Raw genomic sequence first — 24158 nt, 5'->3', positions numbered from 1 at the left:
ACTACGGATCAGTCATCCTCCTATTCCAAGACCTCGCCCAGGTAACCTTGATCAAGAGGAGACAGATGGACCCAATCGTCAGGGCCCTGAGGGACAAGGACATAAAATATAGGTGGATTTTCCCGTTTGGACTAGTTTTAGATTTGCAGGGCAAGCAGAGAAGTATAGGATCCCATGAGGAAGGAGCAAGATTGCTGGGCATCGAAGAAGAGGACACCAACCCGAGAGAGACAGTGAGCAAGGGCCAGGATAAGCCTCGGAGCTGGGAATGGTCATCAGCCAAGGGCAAGAAAGGCAAGAAAGGGGTCTTTCAGCCACGCTTTAAAGGGCCGAAGACCTGAAGGAACAAAGGAGGGCCGTACAAACCAGTAAGAACAGCGCGGGAGTGGGGGGGAGTCTAGAGGATAAATCAAAAGTTAAAAGGAGTATCACTTGGACAACTAACAGAAGGGGAAGCCTGGTGAGGGCTTGGAAAGGGAACACATAAGTGGTCCTGGAGGGAAGGAAGGGAGGGGGGCATACATCTTGGAAGGGGTATGGAGGTACCTGCAGGCACTCATGCTGGGGACAGGAAGGGTCTCAAACCTCGAGGGAGAGATTCGAGAGGGGCTAGAGGCTGGTTGGGCCTGGCAGGGATGGGGGATGGTTCGGATGGGGTCGTCTACAATTAAAGCATGACACAAGGGTGATGGATAGGGGTAGGAGGTTGAAGATTATTTCCATCAACATAAATGGCATTAACTCCCCAATAAAAAGGAGAAAATTGGAGAGATATCTAAAGCGAGAGGGCCCAGACATGGTTGCTCTCCAGGAGACACACGTACAACTCCGGGACAGAAACGGGGTACGAATATGAGGATTCCAACAGGTATACCAAGGAAACGATAAAACCAAAAGGGGAGGGGTATTGAGAGCTGTTGGGAACAACCTGGACTTTGCAATAGAAGGGATATATAGGGATCCCCTTGGGAGGAACATAGCACTTAATGTCAGGGGACTGGGCGAGGGATACACCATGGCCACGGTGTATGACCCCAAACAGTGCCAAGATCACTACCTTCAGGTGACCATGAACAGGCTGGAGAAATTTGCAAGATTCCTTATCTTGATAGATTAGCTCCCAGCTTGCTGACCTCGGAAATTTTTTCAATAGAGGGCGCTGCGCGTCGACGTCCCTCGAGCTGGTGTCCCTCGACAGCCACCGTATCAGCGCTGACGTCACCGTGCGTATAAATAGACTCGCGCAGCGTCCGTTGTGCAGTCCTGTTTTGAAGCTTGAAAATTTAGCTGTGCATGATATGGTTATTGACCTTGAAGGAGCGTAAACTGCAACTACAAGGGAAGTTTTACTGCGGGGATGGATGGGAGGGGCGATAAGGAATACTTCGGAGGAACATCCCATCGAAAGAACGTTACAAGGTAAGAAGTAACTTGTTCTCCGAAGGGATTGTGTCCTCGGACGTATTCCTTATCTTGATAGACTCCCATAGCAGTGGTGTACAAACGGAGGTGGGAGTAAAATTGGAATATTTCCCTTCAAGAATGTACAAAATGTAACACAGCTTTGCCAAATCTTGTCTCCTGGCTAGAGGAGGAATCCAGATTGTAGAATTATGTAAAGGTATGTGCGGACGACCATGTGGCAGCTGCACATATGTCCCGAATCGGTACCCCTCTTTGGAGGGCTGAAGAGGCTGCGATACCCCTGGTTGAATGAGCCCTAAGATGTTGAGGGGGCTCTTTCCCTGCCAATGTGTAACATTCTAGAATGGCTAATATAATCCATCTTGAAATGGTCTGTTTTGTGATTGGCAGTCCTAATTTGTGTCCTGCATAACCTATAAACAGCTGGTCTGCTTGCCTTATCCTAGCGAGTCTTCTGATATAAGAGCAAAAGGCACGCCTTGGATCCAGCCTATGTAGCCTCTCTTCCTCTTTCCCTGGATGGGGAGGAGGATAGAATGAAGGTAAGGTCATCTTCTGAGTGGAATTCAGAGACCACCTTTGGGAGGAAATTAGGCTTCACTGGTAAGACAACCTTGCATTTGTGATAACTAGTATGAGGAGGTTTGCAAGATAGAGCGTGTAATTCGCTCACTCTTCTGGCCGATGTTAAAGCCACTAGTAGTACAGTTTTAAGGGTGAGAAATCTTAATGAACAAGAATGGAGTGGTTCAAAAGGAGTACCCATTAGGAAGTTTAAGACTAGATTTAAATCCCATAAGGGAGATTTAAATCCCATAAGGGAGATTTAAATCCCATAAGGGAGGATAAACATTAGTTAATCCCTTCAGGAATTGAATCACTAGGGGTAGTTTGAAATATGATGGCTCCTCTGCAGTGCGCTTGAAGATTGACAACGCTGCGAGGTAGCCTTTGATCGTACCAACTTGGAGACTTGAATTCGCCAAATAGAGCAAAAAAGATAACACCATTGGAGTACCGCATGAAAAGGGATCGATATTCTCTTCTCTACACCAGCTGCAAAATCTGTTCCAACGGCAGCGGTATAAAGTCTTTGTTGCTGGCCTCCTAGCCGAAAGCAACACCTCCATGACGTCATCTGGAAGGTCCCAATCCTTGTATCTCAACCTTTCAGAAACCAAGCGTGAAGGTTGAGCGTTCTGATGTCTGGATGGAGAACCTGACCTCCCTTCTGCGAGAGAAGGTCCTCTCTTTGCGGAAGATGAATCGGAGGACAGATGGACATGTCCAGAAGGTCCGGGTACCACGTTCTCCTGGCCCAATCCAGGGCAAATTGGATCATGGATTTCCGGAATCTTCTCAACCTCCTGATCATTTGAAGAATGACAGGGAGTGGAGGAAACGCATACAGAAGTGGAAACTCCCAGTCCACTACGAACGCGTCCCCTAAAGCTCCTCTCGGGGGAAATTCCCTGGAACAAAACTGATCGCACTTCCTGTTGATGCTGGTGGCGAACAGATCCACTTGAGGGGTTCCCCAAAGGGTGAAGATCTCCTGAAGGACTTCCTGAGCTAGCTCCCACTCGTGGGAGACTGTGCTCTGCCTGCTCAGAGCGTCCGCTGTCAAGTTCTTCTCTCCAGCTAGGTGAACTGCCGATAGATTCCTTCCTGAATTGCCCAAAACCAAAGCTGCATTGCCTCTCTGCACAGTGGCAGTGACCCTACGCCTCCTCTTTTGTTGAGGTAGTGCATGGCCACTGTATTGTCCATCATTATCAGGACATTCTTTCCCTGTACTGATGGCAGAAAAGCTTTCAGCGCTAGTCTGATTGCTCTCAGCTCGAATAGGTTGATGTTTAGTCTGGACTCCGATGGAGACCAACGACCGCTGATGGTCAAGTCGTTGGTATGAGCTCCCCACCCCGTGAGTGAGGCATCCGTGACTACTGTTATCTTCGGCCATGGTTGCCAAAACTGTTCCCCTTTCAAGATGTTCTCCCGACAGGCTGACCACTGAAGGTCTCGAGCTATTCTGTCTGGGATTTGTAGGAGATCTGACATTCTCCCTGAGAACTGCGACCACTGAAGGGATCTCATTCTCAGGCGAGCCACTGGCACTAGGAAGATGCAGGATGCCATGAGGCCGAGCAACCTCAAAAAGTCAAAGGCTGGTAGACGTTGGGCATTTTGAAACTTGGTGACCATCTGTAGAATATCTAGAGCCCTCACCTTTGGTGGCGAGGCTTTTCCAAGGGAAGTGTCCAGGACTGCTCCAATGAACTGGAGTCTCTGTGATGGTATCATCTGTGACTTCTTTAAATTGAGGGAGAAGCCCAGTTTGTGAAGGAAATGGCAGACATGATCTAGTTGGATCCGAGCTTGTTCCGAAGATACTGCTCTGATCAACCACTCGTCCAGGTAAGGGTATACGTGGATCCCTTCCCTCCTTAGACTTGAAGCCACTACCGGCATTAGCTTAGTGAAGACCCTCGGGGCGGAGGTCAGCCCAAATGGCAGAACTCGAAATTGATAGTGAGAGTTGCTTATTGCGAACCTCGGGTATTTACTGTGTTTGAGATGGATTGGCACATGGAAATAAGCATCCTGAATATCTAGAGATACCAACCAGTCCTGAAGCTGGAGGGCTTGAATGATCTGCGAAAGAGTTACCATCTTGAACTTGTCTTTACTGAGGAATTTGTTCAATTCTCGCAAGTCCAAGATGGGTCTCAGTACTCCGTCCTTCTTCGGTACTAGGAAGTAGGGGGAATACCAACCCTTGTTCCTCTCCGCTACAGGTACCGGTTATATGGCACCTTTCTCTAGCAGGTCTAGAATCTCCTGCAGAAGGAGCGGATCTGGAAACTCCAAAGAGTTGTTCCCCGGTGGATGACTCTGAGGGGTGTGTAAGGAAAGGCAGGCAGTAACCTTAGGCAACTGTCTCCAATGCCCAAGCATCTGACGTAACAGCCTGCCATTCCACCAGATGTTGAGTTAACCTGCCCCATACTGGTGTCTTGTGGGGAGAGATCTCAGAGGGGTTTAGAGGCGGCTGACGCAGATGCCGAGGGTAAAGAGGCACCTGCTGCTGTGGCTTTTGTACCTTTAACCCGTCCATCACGGTTGAATCGTTTTTGGCCCCTTTGAGCTGGCTGTCCTCTGCCTTTTCCGAATACGGAGTAAAAGCGAAAGGACCTATCCCTCCATGAGGTTCCTGAGGGGCGATTCAGCGTCTGACGGATTGCAGCTCCAAGAGATTTCACTACTGCCTTAGATGTCTGTAACTTCTCCAGGCTGTCATCAGCCTTTTTACCAAACAAAGACGTGCTGTCAAAGGGCATATTCAAAAGTCTGGCCTGTACATCTGGGGCAAATCCAGACTTTCGCAACCACGCATATCTGTGGATTGTAGTACTAGCCGCCATGGCCCTGGTGGTACTGTCAGCGGAATCAATGCCAGTTTGAAGGGACTCGCACATTGCATCTTTCCCATCTTTAATGATGTTTAAAAATGCTTCCCTTTCCTCTCCTTCCGGAAGACAGTCAGCCGCAGATGAAGCACACTCCCAAAGTGTATGTCTGAATCTTGTAAGCGTGCAAGTGGCGTTAATAGATTTAAGTGCCATGCTACATGCCGAAAAGACTTTTTTTGACATAGCATCAAACCTTTTATCATCCCTGTCCTGTGGAATAGTAGGGTATGCAGATCTACTGTTCGATGAATTTGCTGCTTGTACAACCAAACTCTCTGGAGTTGGATGCTTGCTTAAATATTCAGGGTCTGAGACAGATACTATGTATTTGGCAGATCGTTTTTTGTTAACTGCTGGGATTACTTCAGGAGTTTCCCAATTAGCAGAAATGTTTCTCTGTAGTGCAGAATGAAAGGGAACAACATGATCTTCCTGTGGACCCTTAACTAGGATGTCAGTAAGGTAATCCTGCTGAAAAGAAGGTGAAGGTGTAGACCACCCCATGAACTCTATTATTCTGGCCATCAGAACCCTATAAGGGGTCTCAGCATGTTCCCCAGTGTCTGGTTTAGCAAATTCTACTTCAGGAGAAGTATCTAAACCACTTGCCTCATGTAAGGAGTCTTGAAGATCCTTTAATCTGTTCTCCTCTGATATAAATTCCTCAGGAATGGGTGTTGTGGTCCTTTGCAACCCAAAAGTCTCTCATGATCGGAATCCTCCTCGTCCTCATATATAGAGGACAACGCTCTAAAATAATCAGATCTAGGGTATGGTTTAAAACCCATTTCTGGAGCAGAGAAGGCCAAGCTTGTGGTCACAGGTTGAGAAAACGTCAAAGTTGTCGACGCAGAAGTCAAAGGCTTCGATGAAACGGAAAAAGGCGTCGAAAAAGTATGAAGGGGCCTCGAAGAACCCGAGAGGATCGGGATCCTACTCGGAGTCGTCGAAGTTATCGACGACATTCTCAAGGTCATGGTCGAAGCCCTCGGTACTTCTACTGACTGAGATGTGGTAACAACAGTAGGTCTGTGTCGACGTCGGCGTCGAAGAGGGCTTCGATTCGACTGATTTGTGTGTCGAGGGGCCCTTCGATAGAGGCGTCGATGACACAGATTTATGAGTCGAAAGAACCTTCGACGACGGCATCGATGACGCGGTCTTACTGCCTTTGCTCGAGGGTTCATGACGCTCTCAGGCAGTTTCTTTCGCCGGGTGCAACGACTCGCGGCATTTTGATTTTTCGGGTCTTTCACCCAGGGTATCACCTTTAGCCGTCTCTGAGGGGGTCGAGGACGCTTTCTTGAAGACGCTAAGCATTTTTTTACAGAATTCCTCCCACTTAGCTGGAGAGCTGTGTTTCGTGGGGCAGGTAACCCTTTCTGGGGAAATGGAAGAAGACGAAGCAGATGGAGATCTATGACGCCTCTTTTTTGAGTGTTTAGATCTCGAAGACTGATGGGAACCGCTTCGAGACCTTGAACGGGAATGTTTCCTGTGACGGTGAGGAGACGAATGTCTCGACTCTGCCGAGGAAACTTTCGAAGGAGTAAAAGTTTTAAGAGACTTACCTCTTTCTAGCTTCCCCTTTCGCTCCTTCAAGGCTTTCGCCGTCATGGACATGCAGTCCTCGCATTCTGAACAGTGATGCTCCGATCCCAGGCACCATAAACAGATCCTGTGAGGATCCGTCAACGACATTTTCTTCCAACAATCACAACACTTTTTGATGCCGGACCGTGGGGTCAACGGTTCGGATTAGGAAACCATCGATAAAAGATGATATATTCGAGGAATAAGTAGAAACTACTTGAAGAAAGAACTGAGCAACACGATTCCGAGGCCCACGAAGCGTGGAAAAACGGAACAGAGCAATGGACGCTGCGCAAGTCTATTTATACGCACAGTGACGTCGGCGCCAAGACGGTGGCTGTCAGGGGACACCAGCTCGAGGGACGTCGACGCGCAGCGCCCTCTACTGAAAAAATTTCCGAGGCCAGCAAACTGGGAGGTAATCTATCAAGATAGGTCAGAGGACACAATCCATTCGAAATAAAATTACTTAACTAGTGGTATGAAGCATTTTTCAGTGTGTCTGGGCAGCGCAAAACAGATATAATCTGCCTCTAAACGAACATGAGAACGAGTTGGAAATCTGCAATTTGTTCAAAATAAAACATACAGAGAACATCATAAACTACTTTCTGGGAGTACATTCTATTTACACGATGTGTGAATATATAATGTCATAAAGAGGTCAATCATAAATGAATACTTACTGCGGAACAATAATACCCGTGGCGTAGGCGTCAAGGGAGTTGGTGTCAGCTGAGTGTAAACAGCACTTCCGTGAGAAGTGATAACGCTGCTGAAGAGACCAGAGCCCTGACGAACTGGGCTGAGCATGGGTGGTGGCGTGTAGGGAGGTATCTCTTGCGACCTCACCTGCAGATGGTCTCCCATTAGACGAGGTGAGCGGAGCTGGCTTTGATAAAGTGTAGCGCCTGGGTGACACATGTTGAAACTTACGGAAGGAGGGGGTATAATAAGAGGTTCAGGCCTGTGGCGATACTTTTTCTTTTCCTGCTGGGGTTTCAAGTTTTCTTCAGCATTCTCGGGTGTTGTACCAGTCTGATAAGGTTTTCGAATAGATTCCTAAACACAAATATATATTTAAAAAATCATATTTCTACATGATAGCATACTGTTTATCTGCAGCTACAATATATGGAAACCATTAAGTGATAAGTTGTAAGACATTAATTATATAGCTGCCACATTATGTTTCCAAAAGAAATTTACCTAAGCATTAATGAAAAAGGAGTTTGGGGAGCAAGCTAGAACAGCAGGTATCTTGTTTTGGCAAAGGCAGACTGTCAATGATGCACTCTCTTTAAAAACAAATGCTTTCAAAGGTGAAATAGCAAATATGAACTGTTTCTTCTAAATTTAGCTATATAAAGAGTAGTCAAACAATTAATCACAAACATCTTGGCTTAATGTTCGTAAGTGAGATAAGGAATGTGAAACTGAAAATCCTCAATTTGCATATGTTGATTAGAGTTAATGATCGTGGTTGGGAGCATGTAGTATATGACATGCATTACTCACCATAGTAGCATTTATGATGATTGTATCTGCTTAGATTCACATGCTGTGCATATAGTCCGACATCCAGTGGTGACCACAGAGTATTGCATCTTGTTGACATGGGCGTGCCTGTACCACTATCCCTAACGTGACTTGTAGTGTACCCAAAATCCCTCACGTACCGAGGCCCCTCTGATTGTATTTTTTCTGCCATGAGGGAGCCCAATGACTATCGTGAGTGAGTACATAAAAGAGAGAAAGTAGTAAGATGTCTATGTTCCTTCCACCCGAACGGGGAGGATAGGTGGGCGCATGTAAATCTAAGCAGATACAATCATCAGAAATGCTATTACGGTGAGTAATGCATGTCTTCTGATGCTTGTTATTCTGCTTAGAATCACATGCTGTGCATAGACTACCGAGCAGTACCAGGAGTTGGAAGTGGGTTGTGAGAAGGAACAGTAGTGAAAAGATGCCTTAATACTGCTTGTCCCACCTGAGGGTCAGATCTAGAATCAGTGTCTAGGCAATAGTGTTTTGTAAAGGTGTGTACAGATCGCCAGGTTGCCACTTTGCAAATGGGCTCTAGGAGAATATTTGCAACGAAAGCTATGGAAGCCCCAGTGCCTCGATATGATATGATATGATAAGGCATTTTTAACGCGCCTATACACAAGTGTTTCAAGGCGCTATGAGGCAGGGAGGGGGGAACAAGGGGAAGACAGACAACGATCCTACTAGGCCAGGTGTCATTCAGATCGCGCAAGTGCAGGGGTAAGGGGAAGGGAGAGGTGCATGGGGAAGGGGAGGGGGAAAGTGCAGTACAAGGTAAGTAGAATAAATAAATAAAAGGGCCAGCTGGTGGCAAGTGCAAGGTAAGTGCAGAACAAGTGCTGGGAAGGGGGGGCTGTAGGGATACAGAGACAGTCCCGCAGTGCAGGGGTTGCCAGGGAGGCAGTGCAAGTGGAGAGTGGCTGGGCCCAGGACCGAGGTCGGTGAGAGTGGCCCAGTTGCAGATTCAGTGCAGTTTCAGCGAAGAATTAGCAGGAGAGAGGGAGAGAGAAAGCAGAAGCAAAGAGGAAGGTTTTGAGGTGCTTCCGGAACCGGAGATGGTTCTCTTCAAGTTTCAGGGGGGCAGGAAGGCTGTTCCAGAGGGAGGCCCCTGCCGCGGAGAGAGATCTACCCCCAGCTCGTTGCTTCGAGAAGCGGCTGACCCTGAGGGAGTTGGAGACGGATGAGCGAAGGGCTCGGAAAGGAAGATATTTAGGAAGAGAGTTGAAGGTATTTGGGCCCCAGGCCCCAGAAGGCTGTGTGGACAATGCAGAGGGTTTTGAACTTTATCCTCGCAGCCACTGGGAGCCAGTGTAGAGATTTCAGTCCTGGAGAGATACGGTCCCTGGGCTTGAGGCCAAGGACAAGTCTCGCAGTTCTGTTCTGGATGAGTTGCAGAGGGCGGAGTGTGGAGGCAGGCAGATTAAGATAGAGGCTGTTACAGTAGTCCAGCTTTGAGAGAACCAGGGCTCGGGAGACAGCGAGCTTCTGGGGGAAGGAGAGGAAGGGAAGAATACCTCTGAGGAGGTGCAGCTGGTAGTGTGACTTCTTAGAGACGTCAGATATATGAGGAGAGAAGGAGAGTGTGGAGTCGAAGATAACCCTGAGGTTTTTTGCCTTGCAGGTAGGAGCAGGAAGAGGGCCAAGAGAGGCCGGCCAGAGAGCTGTAGGGAAGGAGGGAGTGGGTGTGCCGATGAACAGAATCTCAGTCTTACTGGCATTAAGGCAGAGGTCATTGGCGGCACACCATTCCTGGATAGCAGACAGACAGTCAGAGATGAGGGAGGGAGAGGAGGAGGCAGAGGGTAGCCTGAAAATGAGCTGGGTATCGTCCGCATAGCACTGGCGATGCGGTGGGCAAGGAGTGACAGATACTGGTTGAACAGCCAGGGGGAGAGATTAGATCCCTGGGGGACACCACAGGTGGAGAAAAAGATGTCAGAGAGGAAGGACCCGAGTTGGACCTGGGAGGGTCGATTGGAGAGGAAAGAGGTCAGCCCCGCCAGAGCCTGACCAGTGATACCCAGGTTATCACAGAGACGGTTGAGCAGGATGGCATGGTTGACAGTGTCAAAGGCAGAAGAGAGATCGAGCACAATGAGAACACACAGAGTGTTGGAGTCGAGGTTCAAGAGCAGGTCCTCACGGATGTTCAGGAGAGCAGTTTCAGTGCTTCTGGCAGCTCTGAAGCCAGATTGATGGTCATGAAGACTGCCAACAGATTCAGCATGGAGGTTAAGCTGGGAGATGGCCAGTTTCTCCAGGAGCTTGCCCAGGAAGGCAGTGATGGAGATTGGGCGATAGTTAGCCGGGCAGGAGGGGTCAGAAGAGGGTTTCTTAAGAAGAGGGTGCACAAGGGAGTGCTTAAGGGGGGATGGGAAGACTCCAGAGGCGAAGGAGTGGTTGCAAAAGTCAGCCAGGGCAGGAGCCAGGGAGTCAATGTGGTCCTTGATAGTTTTGGAGGAACAGGGGTGAACCTGTTTAGACAAGACTTTCATAGATCGGACTTGTCTGGAAACCTCGTCAGCAGAAAAAAGGGGAAAGGCAGAGAAGGAGGGAGAGCAGAAAAAAGGGGAAAGGCAGAGAAGGAGGGAGAAATTCGAGTAGAATTTGCTCTAGGCATGAAGGGCAGTTCTCTCTTAGCAAGAGTGTAACAGAATGTGATGCATTTGACAATCCACCTTGAGATGGCTGATTTAGAGACAGGATCCCCTTCTGTACCAGCTGCCACTGAAACAAAAAATTGGTTTGTTTTTCTCAGTGGTCTAGTTCTTTCCAGGTAAAACATGACTGCCCTGCGCACATCTAATGTGTGTAGGCTTGTTTCGGCCACGTTAGTGGGATTCTGAAAGAAAGTAGGCAGTTCTATTGATTGGTTCACATGGAACTTGGAAATAAATATAGGCGCAAATCGAGGGTGAGCGCGCAGAACCACCTTATCTCTGTGAATTGTAATGAAAGAGTCTAGAACAGAAAGGGCGTGTAGTTTACTAACTCTCCTGATAGAAGTGATAGCCACTAGGAAGGCTGTTTTATAGGTAAGATCTTTGAGACTTGTCTTATGCATAGGCTCAAAGGAAGACCCCATAAGTCTAGTCAAAACCACATTTAGGTCCCATCTGGGAGCCGTGTTAGAAATGGGGGGATGAATACTTTTAACCCCTTCCATGAAAGCCTTAATAACTGGTATTATTCACCACAACACCTTCTGTAGTTACATAGTGTATGCTAAGAGAGCAGCTAAGTGAACCTTTAGGGAATTAAAAACCAGGGCTGAGTCTAGCAGGTGAGTCAGGTACAATACAATGTGAGTAGGAGAGTAGTCAATAGGATTGACGCTCTTGGAATTGCACCAGATAACAAACCGCTTCCATTTACTGGAGTACCAGTATCTGGTGTTCGGTTTTCTCACCTCCTTAAGCATGTCCATGCATCTCTGTGGGAGCTGTAGGTGCCCGAATTCTATGACCTCAAGAGCCAAGCCGATAAGTTCAGGGTTTGCGGGAATTGTTGAAGAGTCTCCCCCTCGTCTTGTGATAACATGTTGTACGAGCAACAAGCTTCATTGGAAGAGATAAGGACATCTCCAACAGATGGGAGAACCAGGTTTGGCGGGCCCACATGGGGGCCACCAGTATCATGCGGACTGGTTCCTGGTGCACTATCTTGTTGAGTAGAGGAGTTGGGGGAGAAGCGTAAACAAATTTCCCTGACCATGTTATCCAGAGACCGTTTCTCTTGGATCGGTTCTGGGGGTACCTGGAGGCGTAATCTTGGCATTGAGCGTTCTCCAGAGTTGCAAACAGGTCGATCTCTGGAAAACCCAATTGTGCGAAAACGTTGGAGACGATGTCTTTATGTAGTCGCCATTCGTTCTCTATGGACAGTGGGAAGTCTCTGCTGAGCACGTCCGCTAGAAGATTGAGTTCCCCTGGAACGTGTTGAGACAACAGAAACAACCTGTGTTTGAGAGACCATATCCAAATGTTCTAGGGCAGCTTGGATAGCCCTGGAGAGTGTGTGTCCCCTTGCTTGTTGAAGTAATACATGGCAGTGGTGCTGTCTGTGAGAACCAGAACTGTCTTGCCCGGTAGCTGTGTCTGAAAGGCTTTCAGTGCTTTGAATATGGCTAACAGCTCCAACAGATTTATGTGGTTGGATGCTACTTCTGGGGACCACATGCCGTGTGCTGTCTGCTGAAGCAGCTGAGCACCCGACCCTGTGAGAGATGCGTCTGTCGTGAGAGTGGCTTCTACTAAAGGGGTGGTGAAGCACTTCCCCTTCCAGAGGTTTTCCCTTGATCACCACTGCAGAGAGAACTAGGGCTGGCGAGAGACAACCAGCAGATCTTCCCATTGTCCGCTGGCCTGACACCATTGGCTGTTGAGCCACTCTTGGATAGGCAGACGGCACAAGGAACTAAATAAATGCAGGATGCCATAATTTCTAACAGTCGCATGGCTTTGGGTACCGTCACCTCTCGACCGGCTACATATTGAGGGATCTAAAAAAGCATGTTTTGAACCCTTTCGTTGGAGGGGAAGAAGAGGCCGTCTTCTGTCCGAATTAGAGCCCCTAGGAACTGTTTGACTTGACTGGGGTCTAGGTTGGACTTCTTCATGTTGATGGAGAATCCCAGGCTGAATAAGAGGTCTATCGTCTTTTGGGTATTCAACAGGCATGTTCTGTAGGAATCCCGTTATGAGCCAGTCGTCGAGGTAAGGGTAAACCGGGACGGATTCTCTGCGCAGGTGCACTGCTGCCACTGCCAGTACCTTCGTAAACACCCTTGCCGCTGAGGCAATGCCGAAGAGGAGTACTTTGAACTGATAGTGATTGTCCTCTATCATGAACCTCAGGTATTTTCTGTGTGCTGGCAACATTGAAATATGAAAGTATGCATCTTTCATATTAAGTGTTGCCATGTAATCCTCTTGTTTCAGCAGAGCGGTTACCTCCTGCAACGTAACCATGCAAAACATTTGAGGATTGACAAATTTGTTTGCCGGGTGCAAGTCTAGCACAAGGCGCATGGTGAGATCATTTTTGGGTACAAGGAAGTACACTGAATAATACCCCTGTTTACCTGTGGAAGAGGGACGACTTCTATGGTGCCCTTTTCCTGCAGGATCTCAACCTCTTGCATCAGGATGTGTAGGTGTTCCGGCGTCAGGCTTCTTGATTTTGGTGGTCTGAATTGAGGTGATCAGCAACATTCTATGCAGTACCCGTGGGTGACGGTTTTGAGCACCCACTGGTCTGTTGTTATCCCCTCCCATGAATGAAGGAAAGATATTAAACGACCCCCGACCGGAGAAGCATGGGAGGGGACCTGGATCTGAAGGTCATTTCTGACCTGAGGCAGGGGAACCTGTGGGAGTGGAATTCGGGTCTCTACCCTTTCCACAGCGTTGTCGTCTAGGTGGATACGTGGTGGAGGATCTTTGTCCTGAAGACCAGTTGGTTCCTGAACCATACTGATTTTGAGGGGAGCGAGATTGCCCGTGAAAGGAGCGGCGAGAACCGCCCCTTTCTGTTGTGAAGGCCTTTGGGTAATCTGGTTTAAGGTTTTGAGAGTCTCATGTTCCTTCTTAGCTGTCTCAAGTGCTTCGTCCACGGCCTTGCCAAACAAGTTGGTCTCCTCAACCGGCTTGTTTATTAAGGCTGCTTGGGTTTCAGGCTTAAAACCAGAGTTTCTCAACCAGGCATGCCATTTAAGTAGTGTACCCTGGGCCAAGGCTCTTCCCACTGTTTCAGCAGCATCCAAAGTGTTCTTCAGAATGTTGTCGTTGATTTCCTTGCCTTCCGATACAATTGCGAGCAGTTTAGCCCGCATTGGTTCTGGGACCTCTTGAAGGCCCTCTTGCAACAAATTCCACTGCACATCTGAGTAGCTAGCCAACAGAGTGGTGTTGTTGGCTATTCGGGTGGAGAATGCAGCTGCAGTCGTGACCCTTTTTCCCAGTCCATACAACTTTTTGCCCTCCTTGTCAGGTGGTGCCTCCCCTGTAGACAGGGGGACACCTGCCCTCTTCCTTGTAGTCGTAACTACCAGGGAATCTGGAGATGTGTGCCCCTTAATGTAAAGGGGGTTGGTAGGAGAAGGGTGAAACAACTTCTCTACCCTGGGATTAACCACCCTGGATTCGGATGGAGTTAACAATGAAGGCGCTAGATGTCTCTTAATAGAGTTCGGTAAGGGAATGGCCTGACTGGCAGGAGACTTTTCCTTCAGTATGTTCTCTACAAAGCCTGAATCCTGCACATCCTCCTGTGTGACGATTTGAAAATGTTCAGCTGCCTTCTTCTTCGTTAAACGCCATTTGATCATCCACAGGTGAGGCCTGACGGGCTGGGGTGGTAGGAGGTGAATCCATGCACACAGCGTCAGGGAAGGGGATGCCCAAGGTTGATTATCAACTGGATGGCTGTCCTCCCAATTGTACATGGGATCAGCAGGATCATCCATAGGGTCCCCAAAGGTCTCATCAACCTGTATATAGGTATTAATAGGCACCTTGTCATCTGTAAGGTCAAAACATTATGTTCATGAGGATCCTGAAAGGTCCTCTGAAACGTAACCATAGGCGTAACAGGAAGTTCCTCACGAGGTCTCTTGGGAGCAAACCTCTCTGAGAATTCAACAAACTTCTCCAGTCTGTCCATACACCCCTCATACTTCTGCCTGGTCCATGATGATGAACCAGAGGAGTCCAGGGGAGGAAAGGGATCTTCTTGACGAATTTCCTCTGAAGAACGTCGAGATTTATCTTCAGAACGTCAAGATTTATCTTCTAAAGACTTGGATAAAGATACAGGGCTTTCAGAGTACTCTTTTTGAGGCTCCGGGCGTTGTGACGTCTCTAAGCCGTTCTTTCTGTTTCGACATCTATTTCGACAGTTCCTTTTGTTTAACCGCTGAAGCGATCCTTCGAATACTATCGCTGATGCTCAGGGCTTCAGAGAGATGTGGCGGTAGAGCCGGTGGCTACGTGGTGGATTTCGGCACCACTGGGGCCTTAAGCGGTGTCGGAGCCTTCTTCTGAAGCGTTTCGACGGACGCGTGTGATTTGGTGCTAGCGCCCTTACTTTTGGATTGCCCTGACGCATGCCGCTGACGCGGTTGTGGGGAGGGCTGCCGATCATGAGGATCAACACCGAAATATCCGACGTGCCCGTTGGCGCTTTGGAGCGCTTTGACTTAACCGCCAAAGCAGAACCGTGGGTTGTGTGTTTAGTGTGGGAAACGAGTGCGTCCCTGTCGCCGGGATGTATCATCCCCATAGCAGGCTCACGTCGTGCCTATCAGGACTGGGGATGGACGATGCGGAACGAGAACTTTACGCGGTAAGGTCAATGGCCTCCGAAATGGAGCCTTGGTTATCGCTAATCCCTTCGTCACACTTGCCGGCTGTGGCGCCGGGCGAATGCCTCCCACCGCTTCAAAGAGCACTCCTTAAGAGTCTTAGGCCGTAGGAGTTTACAGGCCGTACAGGCCGCCTCGTTGTGGTCGAGGGGAAGACAATTGTTGCACCAACGGTGCTTGTCTTTCCACAGGTATTTCGCCTTACAGTAAGGGCAAAATCTAAATGGAGTCCTGTCCATAGCGCAGGATATAGCTATCGACGACACACTCAAGGAAACAAAGAGAGGGGAAAAGGAAAGGCATTCTTGAAAAGAAAATGACCACCCTGACCCCACTCTCACTACTGTGAAGGCCAGCCAGAAGGCCCGGCCACGTGGTCGTCAGCGCCGACCGGATCAACAGCCGTTGAAATTCCGTCGCCAGCAGTCTTCGGCGGTGACACAGTTATAATTAGCCGTCGAAGGGAGTGACAATGTGAATAAATGACCAAAGGTCGAGAGATATAACAATAACCCAATTTTTATGAATAGCTCTGCATTAGGACGACTAGATAGCTGGGCGAAACAATCTGAGGGAACTCGAAGTGTGAGGAATTTTGGGTACACTACACTTCATGTTAGGGATAGTGTTACAGACACGCCCATGTCAACATCCCCTTTCGATTCTCGAAAGACAAGATGCAATACTCCGCGGTTACCCCTGGATGTCAGACTATATGCACAGCATGTGATTCTAAGCAGATTAAGAAGCATCAGAAATTTCTTTTTATTTTTTTTTATTTGTTTATGGTTAAATACATTTACAAAATCTTTCACAAAAAAGTATAGTGTACATAAAGAAACAATGTTCAACCAAGTTAACTAAATTAAAAGTTAACATATACAGATAAAAAAACATTAAAACAACTCATAATGAAGATAAAATCACGAAAGCATAAATAGACAGAATTAACAAAGTAAAAACTTCAGAAAACAAACGTGGGATTTTTATGTAATAAAAAAATGTATTCTTACTGCAATGTGACCATATCCAACACAGGATTAATATTAAAATTTCAAGTCATTTAAGTTCAAAGTCTTGAAAAAGGATGCTACCGCTAATGTTTCACAGACATTGCGTCCACTAATGCAGCAATGCCATATTTGTTGCTCATTTACCCAATGATGGTTAGGGTACATTTTTGCCAGGTAACATTGCCTTTTAGCATTTAATTCCTTACAAAAAGAGAGAAAATGTCTTGTTGACTCGAAAATTCCCTCCTGATGGCATAATCGATATCCCAAATCACTAGAAGCAATTAGGCCACGCCATGCGAGGATTTCTTTCGTAAGCAACAAGTTCCATCGCACTTGCATAAAAATGTTCCTGTGAAGCTTATTGGGGAATTTAGTAAGATATGACACAATCTGACCTCTCTTTTTGTGTTCTTTCATGCCTAATATGTACCACGGAGGAGTAACTATGTTATTTCTCTAGATTCTCGATCCAATCATGATCTAGTATCTTATTTTTTACATTGTTGGGATTTGAGATTAGAATACCTATGTTCTAATTGATTTTACTCCCAATTAATGTAACATCATTAGACTTTTTCGTACCAGAATTTAGCTTCAAGGTTTCATGTAAATTTACATATTGATAATCTCCAGAGGCCAAAATTACTTTCCTAAATAGGTATAACGGATTCCATTCCACCCGTGCAATGATAGAGGTGAGTCCCAATTCGAATCTCATTGCTTCTAGCGGAATACAGCTTTGGACCACTAACACATGGCTCCAAAGCTTTGCTTCCCATAATATGAGACATTTCATGTTTGATTCATAGAACAAATCCTGACCATAGATTAGTTTTGGGACCACCTTGTCTATGTAGAATTGCAAAACAGGAAGAATAGAGTAGGATCCAAATTTCTTATTTATTGCCAAAGCTTGAGAAACCAACATTGTCGCCTTCAGATTTAACATATTCCTCCCGTTGACACTACCTGGAGCCACGGATAGCATATATCCAAAGTATGTCATACGGGAGGTAGAGATGACCGTGTCATCCCATGACCACACTTGTTAGGGATTTTAGGGCTTCTTGATATTACCAAAATTCTAGTTTTCTTACAATTAATCTTGAGCCCATTATCAGAAGCAAATGTGGAAAAGGAGTTTAGTAGGTGTCTCAAGCCCACACGAGATTTATAAAAAAAGGAGAAAATCGTCTGCGTATGCAAGCCAGGAAACATGTTGAGAACGCACCATCGGAGAGATTAATGCGTCAGGAATCTGGTAGTCACTAGCATCGGACACATACAGACTAAATTGACATGCTGTTAATGTGTAACCTTGTCTAAGACCTGACTCAGAGAGAATACATCGGGACATCACCCCTTCCTTATGTAACCTTATCCTTATAGAAGAGTTTTCGTGCAGACCTATTATGAGTTCTAGGATGTTACTTGGAATCCCCAATTCTTAAGCTTAGCCCACAGCCTGGCATGGCCTACGTGGTTGAAGGCAGCTGATAAATCAATTGATGCCACGTAGGTACATACGTTGGGGGTATCCCATGTAGACTGTTGGATATGTCTAAAAGTCCATTGAGAGAGGTGGAATAGATATGGATGTGCCCAACGTGCAAGAAAAAACAAAGTCCTGTCATTGAAAGTATTGTACAGAACGAATTGTACTCCCCTCTGGCAAGAAATGCAGTCTTACTTATGAAAGACGGCAAGGTTCCACTTACCATTGATGGATATATTAACGAGCATCAAAATAAACATGATGTCCAGAATATTATTTTTATTTCAAATATTACCCGTGTTTAAAATTAATTTCTGCAAATTTTAACTAGAACATCACTTTGGTTTCTTTGGAATGGGAAAGAGCAATGGGTTCCTTATAGGAAACTAAGGTGGAAGGAGGGGTCGGGATTTCACATTTTACTGATTACTAAAGGGCTTCCCAAATGATAGTCTTGAGAAATCACTTACAAGTTAGTATGGATAGATAATGGGTATATTTGGAGAATGAAGTTCAGCCATCTGTCACGGTAGCTGACTAGATTGGGTGTGTCTTTACTTCTTGAGCATTCACTTCACCATACATTCAATTCATCACATTTATCTCTTCATACCTTTACTTCTTCAGTCTTTCACTTTTTCTAACATTCCCTTCATCATTACAGGGATAAACCCCCTGTGATCCCTTCCTTTCTAACCCATATTCTTCCCTTTAACCCCTCCTTGACGCCAATCCTAATATTGTAGCTAACCTTACCATATCCATTGCCACCTTGACAATGTGAAAATGAAGACTAAGTAAAGGTAAGAAGAAATAAATGCATGAATAAGAAAATGTATGATGAAGTGAATGCAGGAGGGTCTACATTCATTAGGTGCAGGGAGTATTTGGGGATTTATGGAGAGAAAGTAAGGACACCATATTTGCTTTTGACTTTGCCTTTGCCATTCAGCTGTATCTGGACTATTCCAATATCTGATCATATTGCGGGCCCCTTGACATTCCACGATTGGTTCGAAGCAAGCTTGGGGAAGGCAGGGCAATATAAGACTCTGCAGCAAACAGAGCTGGGCCTAGAGAAGCGGCTCTCTCTGCCTTTATGCACCTGCAGTAAAAGAGGGAACTGACTAACTCCATTTGGGGGAGGATGGAGTTTGGCAGGGCGTTTACCTCTTTTGGTTGGCTATTGGCCACGCATGATGTAGTGAATGATTTGATATTCTCTGAGATCTGGGGAAGTAATTTACGTATGAATTCTGATAAGTATTGTGTTGCAAAATATTGAAGACCTCCTTGGCTGTACAATATTAAATACAATCATTAAAACACTCTGTAGGTAGGAGTGCCACAACTGATGTTGTATAGAATGTTCACAGGAACAAACCCTTTGTCCTGGGGAGATTCATTTACAATGCAGAAATACTGGCAAATGTAGTGGGCCTTCAAACACACCCAATACCAGAAGGAGGTGCCTTCATGCATCACCGGGGTTGATGTCGACAGTTAGATACTGGCTTAGTGGTTTTTGGGCTTCTGGGTGAAGATGAGGGTGTCTCTTTTCTGCCACACATTGCCTACAACTTTTTCATAGCAGTTAGAGCTTGCTTGGCGACGGTCTGAAAGAACCCTTTCACCCTATCTAATAAAGAATGGCTCTTTAGATCCTGGGCTATTTACGGATTGGAGAGGTTAATGTATATGTTGAATTGCTCGCCAATACAAATAGAGGAAGAATGGCAGTCCCCTGTTGAAAATATAGAAGTCAGGCAAGTTTAGGCAAAGGGGGGTTTCTGGCAATATAACACAGTACTGCATCGCAGCTACTCCAATTACACAAGCTGAGTTTTATGGCAGAGGGGGATGGTAGGGAAAATGTATTTTGATGTAAGAAAAGGTGTCTACCAATATGTGTAACAATGATATTGGGCCTCATTACAGGTCGGGCGGTCCGGAAATAACAGTGGCGGTAAACACGCCGCCACTGTTAATTCCGGACCGCCCGATCCCGACTCCTGCAGGCGGGAGGTGATGATCACGCCAGGTCTGACATGGCGGGTGTAACACCTCCCAACTGCAGGCGGACGTGGAAACACCAGCACCATCATGAGATGGTGCCGCTGTTTCCACTTCTCCATTCCCATTGCGTCCTGTGGGACTCAATGGGAATGGGGATTAACCGAATTCCGCCTCCGGAATTCCCAGGACACCAGGGTCGTAATGCCCTGGTATTTCCGGGAGTCACGGAGGAGGAATGGTAATACGAGTCCGGCGGTAACCCGGTGGTTTTTACCGCTTCGGTTACCGCCGGACTTGTAATGAGGCCCATTGTCTGCTACAGGAGCAGATACATATGATCTTGCAGGAACACTGCCTGGTGGTGTATACATCATGGATGTGAAATGAAGTGAGGGTATGGGCACTAGTGTGCCTAAACCATACATTCTTGGGCTTGGCCTCATCACAGGTTGGGCGCCGCAGCATAAATGCGGCAGTAACGCTATTACCGCTGCATTACCGCTCCGCCCAATCCTGAGTTTGGGCAGAAAGCTGGAGATGTACCTCCAGCTTTGAGTTGGAGGTAAATATTCAGCTTTCCTCCCATGTTCGGCACAATTATCACTGGCGCTATTACCTCCAGCGGTAATAGCGCAGAAAAATCCCCATAGAGTCCTATGGACTAAAAAAAAAAATGGGGAATTAAAGAGCCACCACAACTCGGGATCGAGTTACGGTAACGCTAATAGCGTTGGTGTTATCCCGGCGCAATTACCACTGGGATACCGCCAAGGACCTGATGAGGCCCATTGTCTTGTAAATGCCTCATGATGTAGGAGTATTTGAGTTTTCTCGTCATGGTGGTAGGCATATCCTGTAAATGTTCTATGAGCAATTGAATTTATGCATTGGAAGACTTCCCCGTTGCGATTTTATCATTTGAAAAAAATTAACAAAATTTGACAAAAAAAAGAAAAAGAATTCCTTGCAGACAACTCAAAGCACACCTTTGTAACAACCCTGCTGACCCCATTTTACGAGTCACCTTTCCAGATTTACTGGAGGTAACTTTCAAAGTTTCATATAAAGACTCCTAAAATGCATCCGAATAATTAATGCATCAGAATAAATGCGTTGAACACTTACAAATAATCTTCAATACATTTAGGGCCCGATTCTGAGCTTGTGATCAAAGTAGTGAAGAAAGTGGACATTCTACCCTCCAGTTACCCGCATCAACATTCTGAGGTGGAAGGATTGGAGGTGAGATTTTGTGCTTTCCAGCAGCAAAAGCTACTAAAATCTCTTGCTGTGCGTGGAACATGTGCACCAGACGCAATGGGACCATTTGTTAAAAGATTGCCACTTTTTTCATTTGCGTAAGTGTCCTTACGCTTTCACCAAATTAGAAAAGTGGTGCTTCCAGTTTGGGAAATGCTATTTCTATAAAGGGAAAACATGTACAATAGAGGTGAAAACCACCTAAGAGGTGCCGTATTATAACTCCTGCTTTTTGACATGCAAATGCAAGCTCTGCCATCAGAATCCCCAAGCAGTCCATACCTTAAATTACGGATGGTTACCAAGGTTGTTGACAGCCGTAAATCAGGAACATGCAAAGGCAGAGGTTTTCATGTCCCTACACCACATTCATTCTTTGTTAGAATATGCTGCATTTAAGAAAAGTGTTCTTCGTTTATGGAAGAACACTATTATTGCATGCACCTCAGAATCGGGCCCTCTGTCACATGCTGCTTGGTAACAATTCCATGGGCTATTAACAATATGAAAAATATTATCTGGGCAACTTGATTCTGTTATAATCCCGCTCATGTGTCGCCTGAGTGCCAGAGTGTCTCTAATTCCTGTAGCGATTACTTTGGCATTTGCACCATCAGCGCTGGACATCATTTCCAGATGTGAGTTCCTTGATCCCTGTGTTTTAGGGAGCCAAGCTGCACCTCACTGATGAGGCCCAACATGGCTAAAACGTGTCTGGGGTTGTTTGGGCTGGTTATCATGCAGATGGTGTGTGTGTGTGTAGCTCGGTACCTTTTTGCCCTGGCTTGGCAGCTACCATGCTCTCTCACTCCCAGGCCAAGGGGCGACGATCACTCCATCCCTCCACATCCCCCAGTCAAGCTGCAAGAGGAAGAGAGTGTTAGAAATCCACAAGCTTACCATTACCTCACTGGTGATGGACTACAGTCCTGAGATCCTTAATGTTATGTGAGGGATCAGAAAAGAGAGGCAGACACAAAGTTGTAATGTTTTCATCATTAGTCATTTTATTAAAATGAGAAAGGTTTGGATATAGGCCTATCTATCCCTATCATCAAGAGTTTCCCAGCGTAGAAAACTAAAACTAAAGCAAGCTGACCCTGTGTCCAAAATGTATCTGACCCTCACACTGAAACACATAAAAGGTGCAAGGTAAATGTCTCTGCATTAAATTCAGCAAAAGGGTGCAAAAATCAAATATGTAAATCCAACAAAACAATCCTTGTATCCAGAGGAAGATTCCCTTCAACTGAATTGTCTCAGTTAGAATGTTGAAAGTGTTCTGTTGAAACAATGTTCCTTTATGATTAGTGGAAAGACTCTTTCACACAACACTTTCTTCAGGATGATGAAAAAAATGAAAGTTACTCACTATAGTGACTAGAGTACTCATAGTCCCTAGTCCCCTTTCCTTCATCTTTGCCGGCGTCCCCAAATATGGGGACGGTATCGGAACCTTTGGCACTGAAAAATTATGCTTCCCCTTTAAATTTAGTACAGCGTGTGGGGGTGCGGCCCCGGGCGTGAGAACGCCCCCGAGACCCCGCTCTCAGCCACCTCACCTCAGTCCCCTTTTAACACATCAGATTCTTTAATAAATGGCTATGCTTAATAGTTTAGAGACTGGCATACAGCGGGTGAAGGTGGGTGGGACATGTGGGGGAAAGTGGAGTATGTGTGTTCTAGCCACTAGTGAGTAACTTTAATTACTCATACGTCCCATCCTCTTTCCTCCATCCTTGTGGGTGATTCCACCGAACAAGACCATAGGGTGGAGCTGTGACAACCAGCAAACAGGTTCTTCAGAAACGCCTGACCGAATTCTGCATCGCGCCTGGAGCTGGTATCCAGGGATTAGTGGTTACAGAACGCAGACGGCGTAGCCCAAGTAGCCACCCTGCTGATGACATCCCAAGAAGCATGTCTTTGAAAGGCGACCGCCGCATCTCTGACCGCATGGGCCGGAACACCCGCGGGAAACGCCTTGCCCATGGCTGTATACGCCTCCAAGATGGGTTGGACCATCCATCGGGGAATAGAAGCGTTGGAAGCCTGGGTTCCGGGAGACGTGCCCCCAAAGGTGATGAATAACGCCTCAGACCTCCTGAAGGATTTTGTCCGAGAGAGACAGAACTTGAGTACTCTCTTGAGATCCAAGGAATGTAAAGCCCTTTCAGCTTCACAAAGAACACCGGCAGGCAGATTTCCTGATTCAAATAGAGTGGAGAGACCACCCTGGGCAAGAAGTTTGGATGAGTGTGCAAGATGACCTTGTCGTTTTGAAACATGTTGAAGCGCTTGCATGACGACAGGATGCAGCTCGCTGACCCTGCATGCCGAAGCGAGCGCCTCCAATAGCACTGCCTTCAGTTGTACCAGCTCGATATCCACTGAGGCCATTGGCTCGAAGCACTGCGCTGCAAAGCTGCAAGAACCGCATTAAGGTCGCAGACCAGATGCAGCCTATGTACCGGAGGAAAGAGACTGGACAACCCTTTGAGGTGGGCCTTAACCATCAGGTTGGCTGCTGAAAAACATGCTCTGGGCAATTCTTGTAGGCCCCAATGGTCAACAGATAGGTGCAGCATTTATCGACCTGAATGCCGGAACGTGCCAGATGTGCAGGAAAAATCCAGCACGTCTTCCAGGGAGCAGGTGAGGGGGTCCAGCCCCTTCTCGTGTGCTCAGTGGCAAAATCTAGTCCACTTGCTGTTGTACTTTGATCGCATAGACTGCTTCCTGTATTATGTCCCAGTTGCCCTGGTGCAGTCTCAGCTGATCAGGAACCAGCCCGCTAGGGCCAGCCTGGCTGGGTGCTCCACTGCCCCGCCCTGCTGTGCCAGGAAGCCCCGGCTGGGGATAGGAAGATGGGCAGGCCTCTAGGAGCACAACTGCAGCAGATCCGAGAACCAAGCCCTCGAAGACCAGTGGGGAGCAATCAGGATGAGGCTGCAACCCACGACGCC

The 24158-nt window shown here is 46.9% G+C and overlaps 1 protein-coding gene across 3 annotated transcripts in view; it reads right to left on the bottom strand.

Annotated features, from left to right (window-relative positions):
* The window catches only part of TRERF1 (transcriptional regulating factor 1), a 2539264-nt gene that overhangs the window by 1372197 nt on the left and 1142909 nt on the right, over positions 1-24158 (bottom strand). For all 3 annotated transcript variants that reach the window (XM_069608500.1, XM_069608502.1, XM_069608501.1), the window contains exon 7: positions 7178-7553. In XM_069608500.1, coding sequence (XP_069464601.1) covers positions 7178-7553 — 376 coding nt within the window. The remainder of the gene's footprint in view (positions 1-7177; positions 7554-24158) is intronic.

The sequence above is a fragment of the Ambystoma mexicanum genome, chromosome 4q, assembly GCF_040938575.1.
Source record: "Ambystoma mexicanum isolate Mex_15411 chromosome 4q, UKY_AmexF1_1, whole genome shotgun sequence".
Classification (NCBI taxonomy): Eukaryota; Metazoa; Chordata; class Amphibia; order Caudata; family Ambystomatidae; genus Ambystoma; species Ambystoma mexicanum.
Note: the sequence above shows the minus strand (reverse complement) of the source record. Positions and strands in the feature narration are given on the sequence as shown.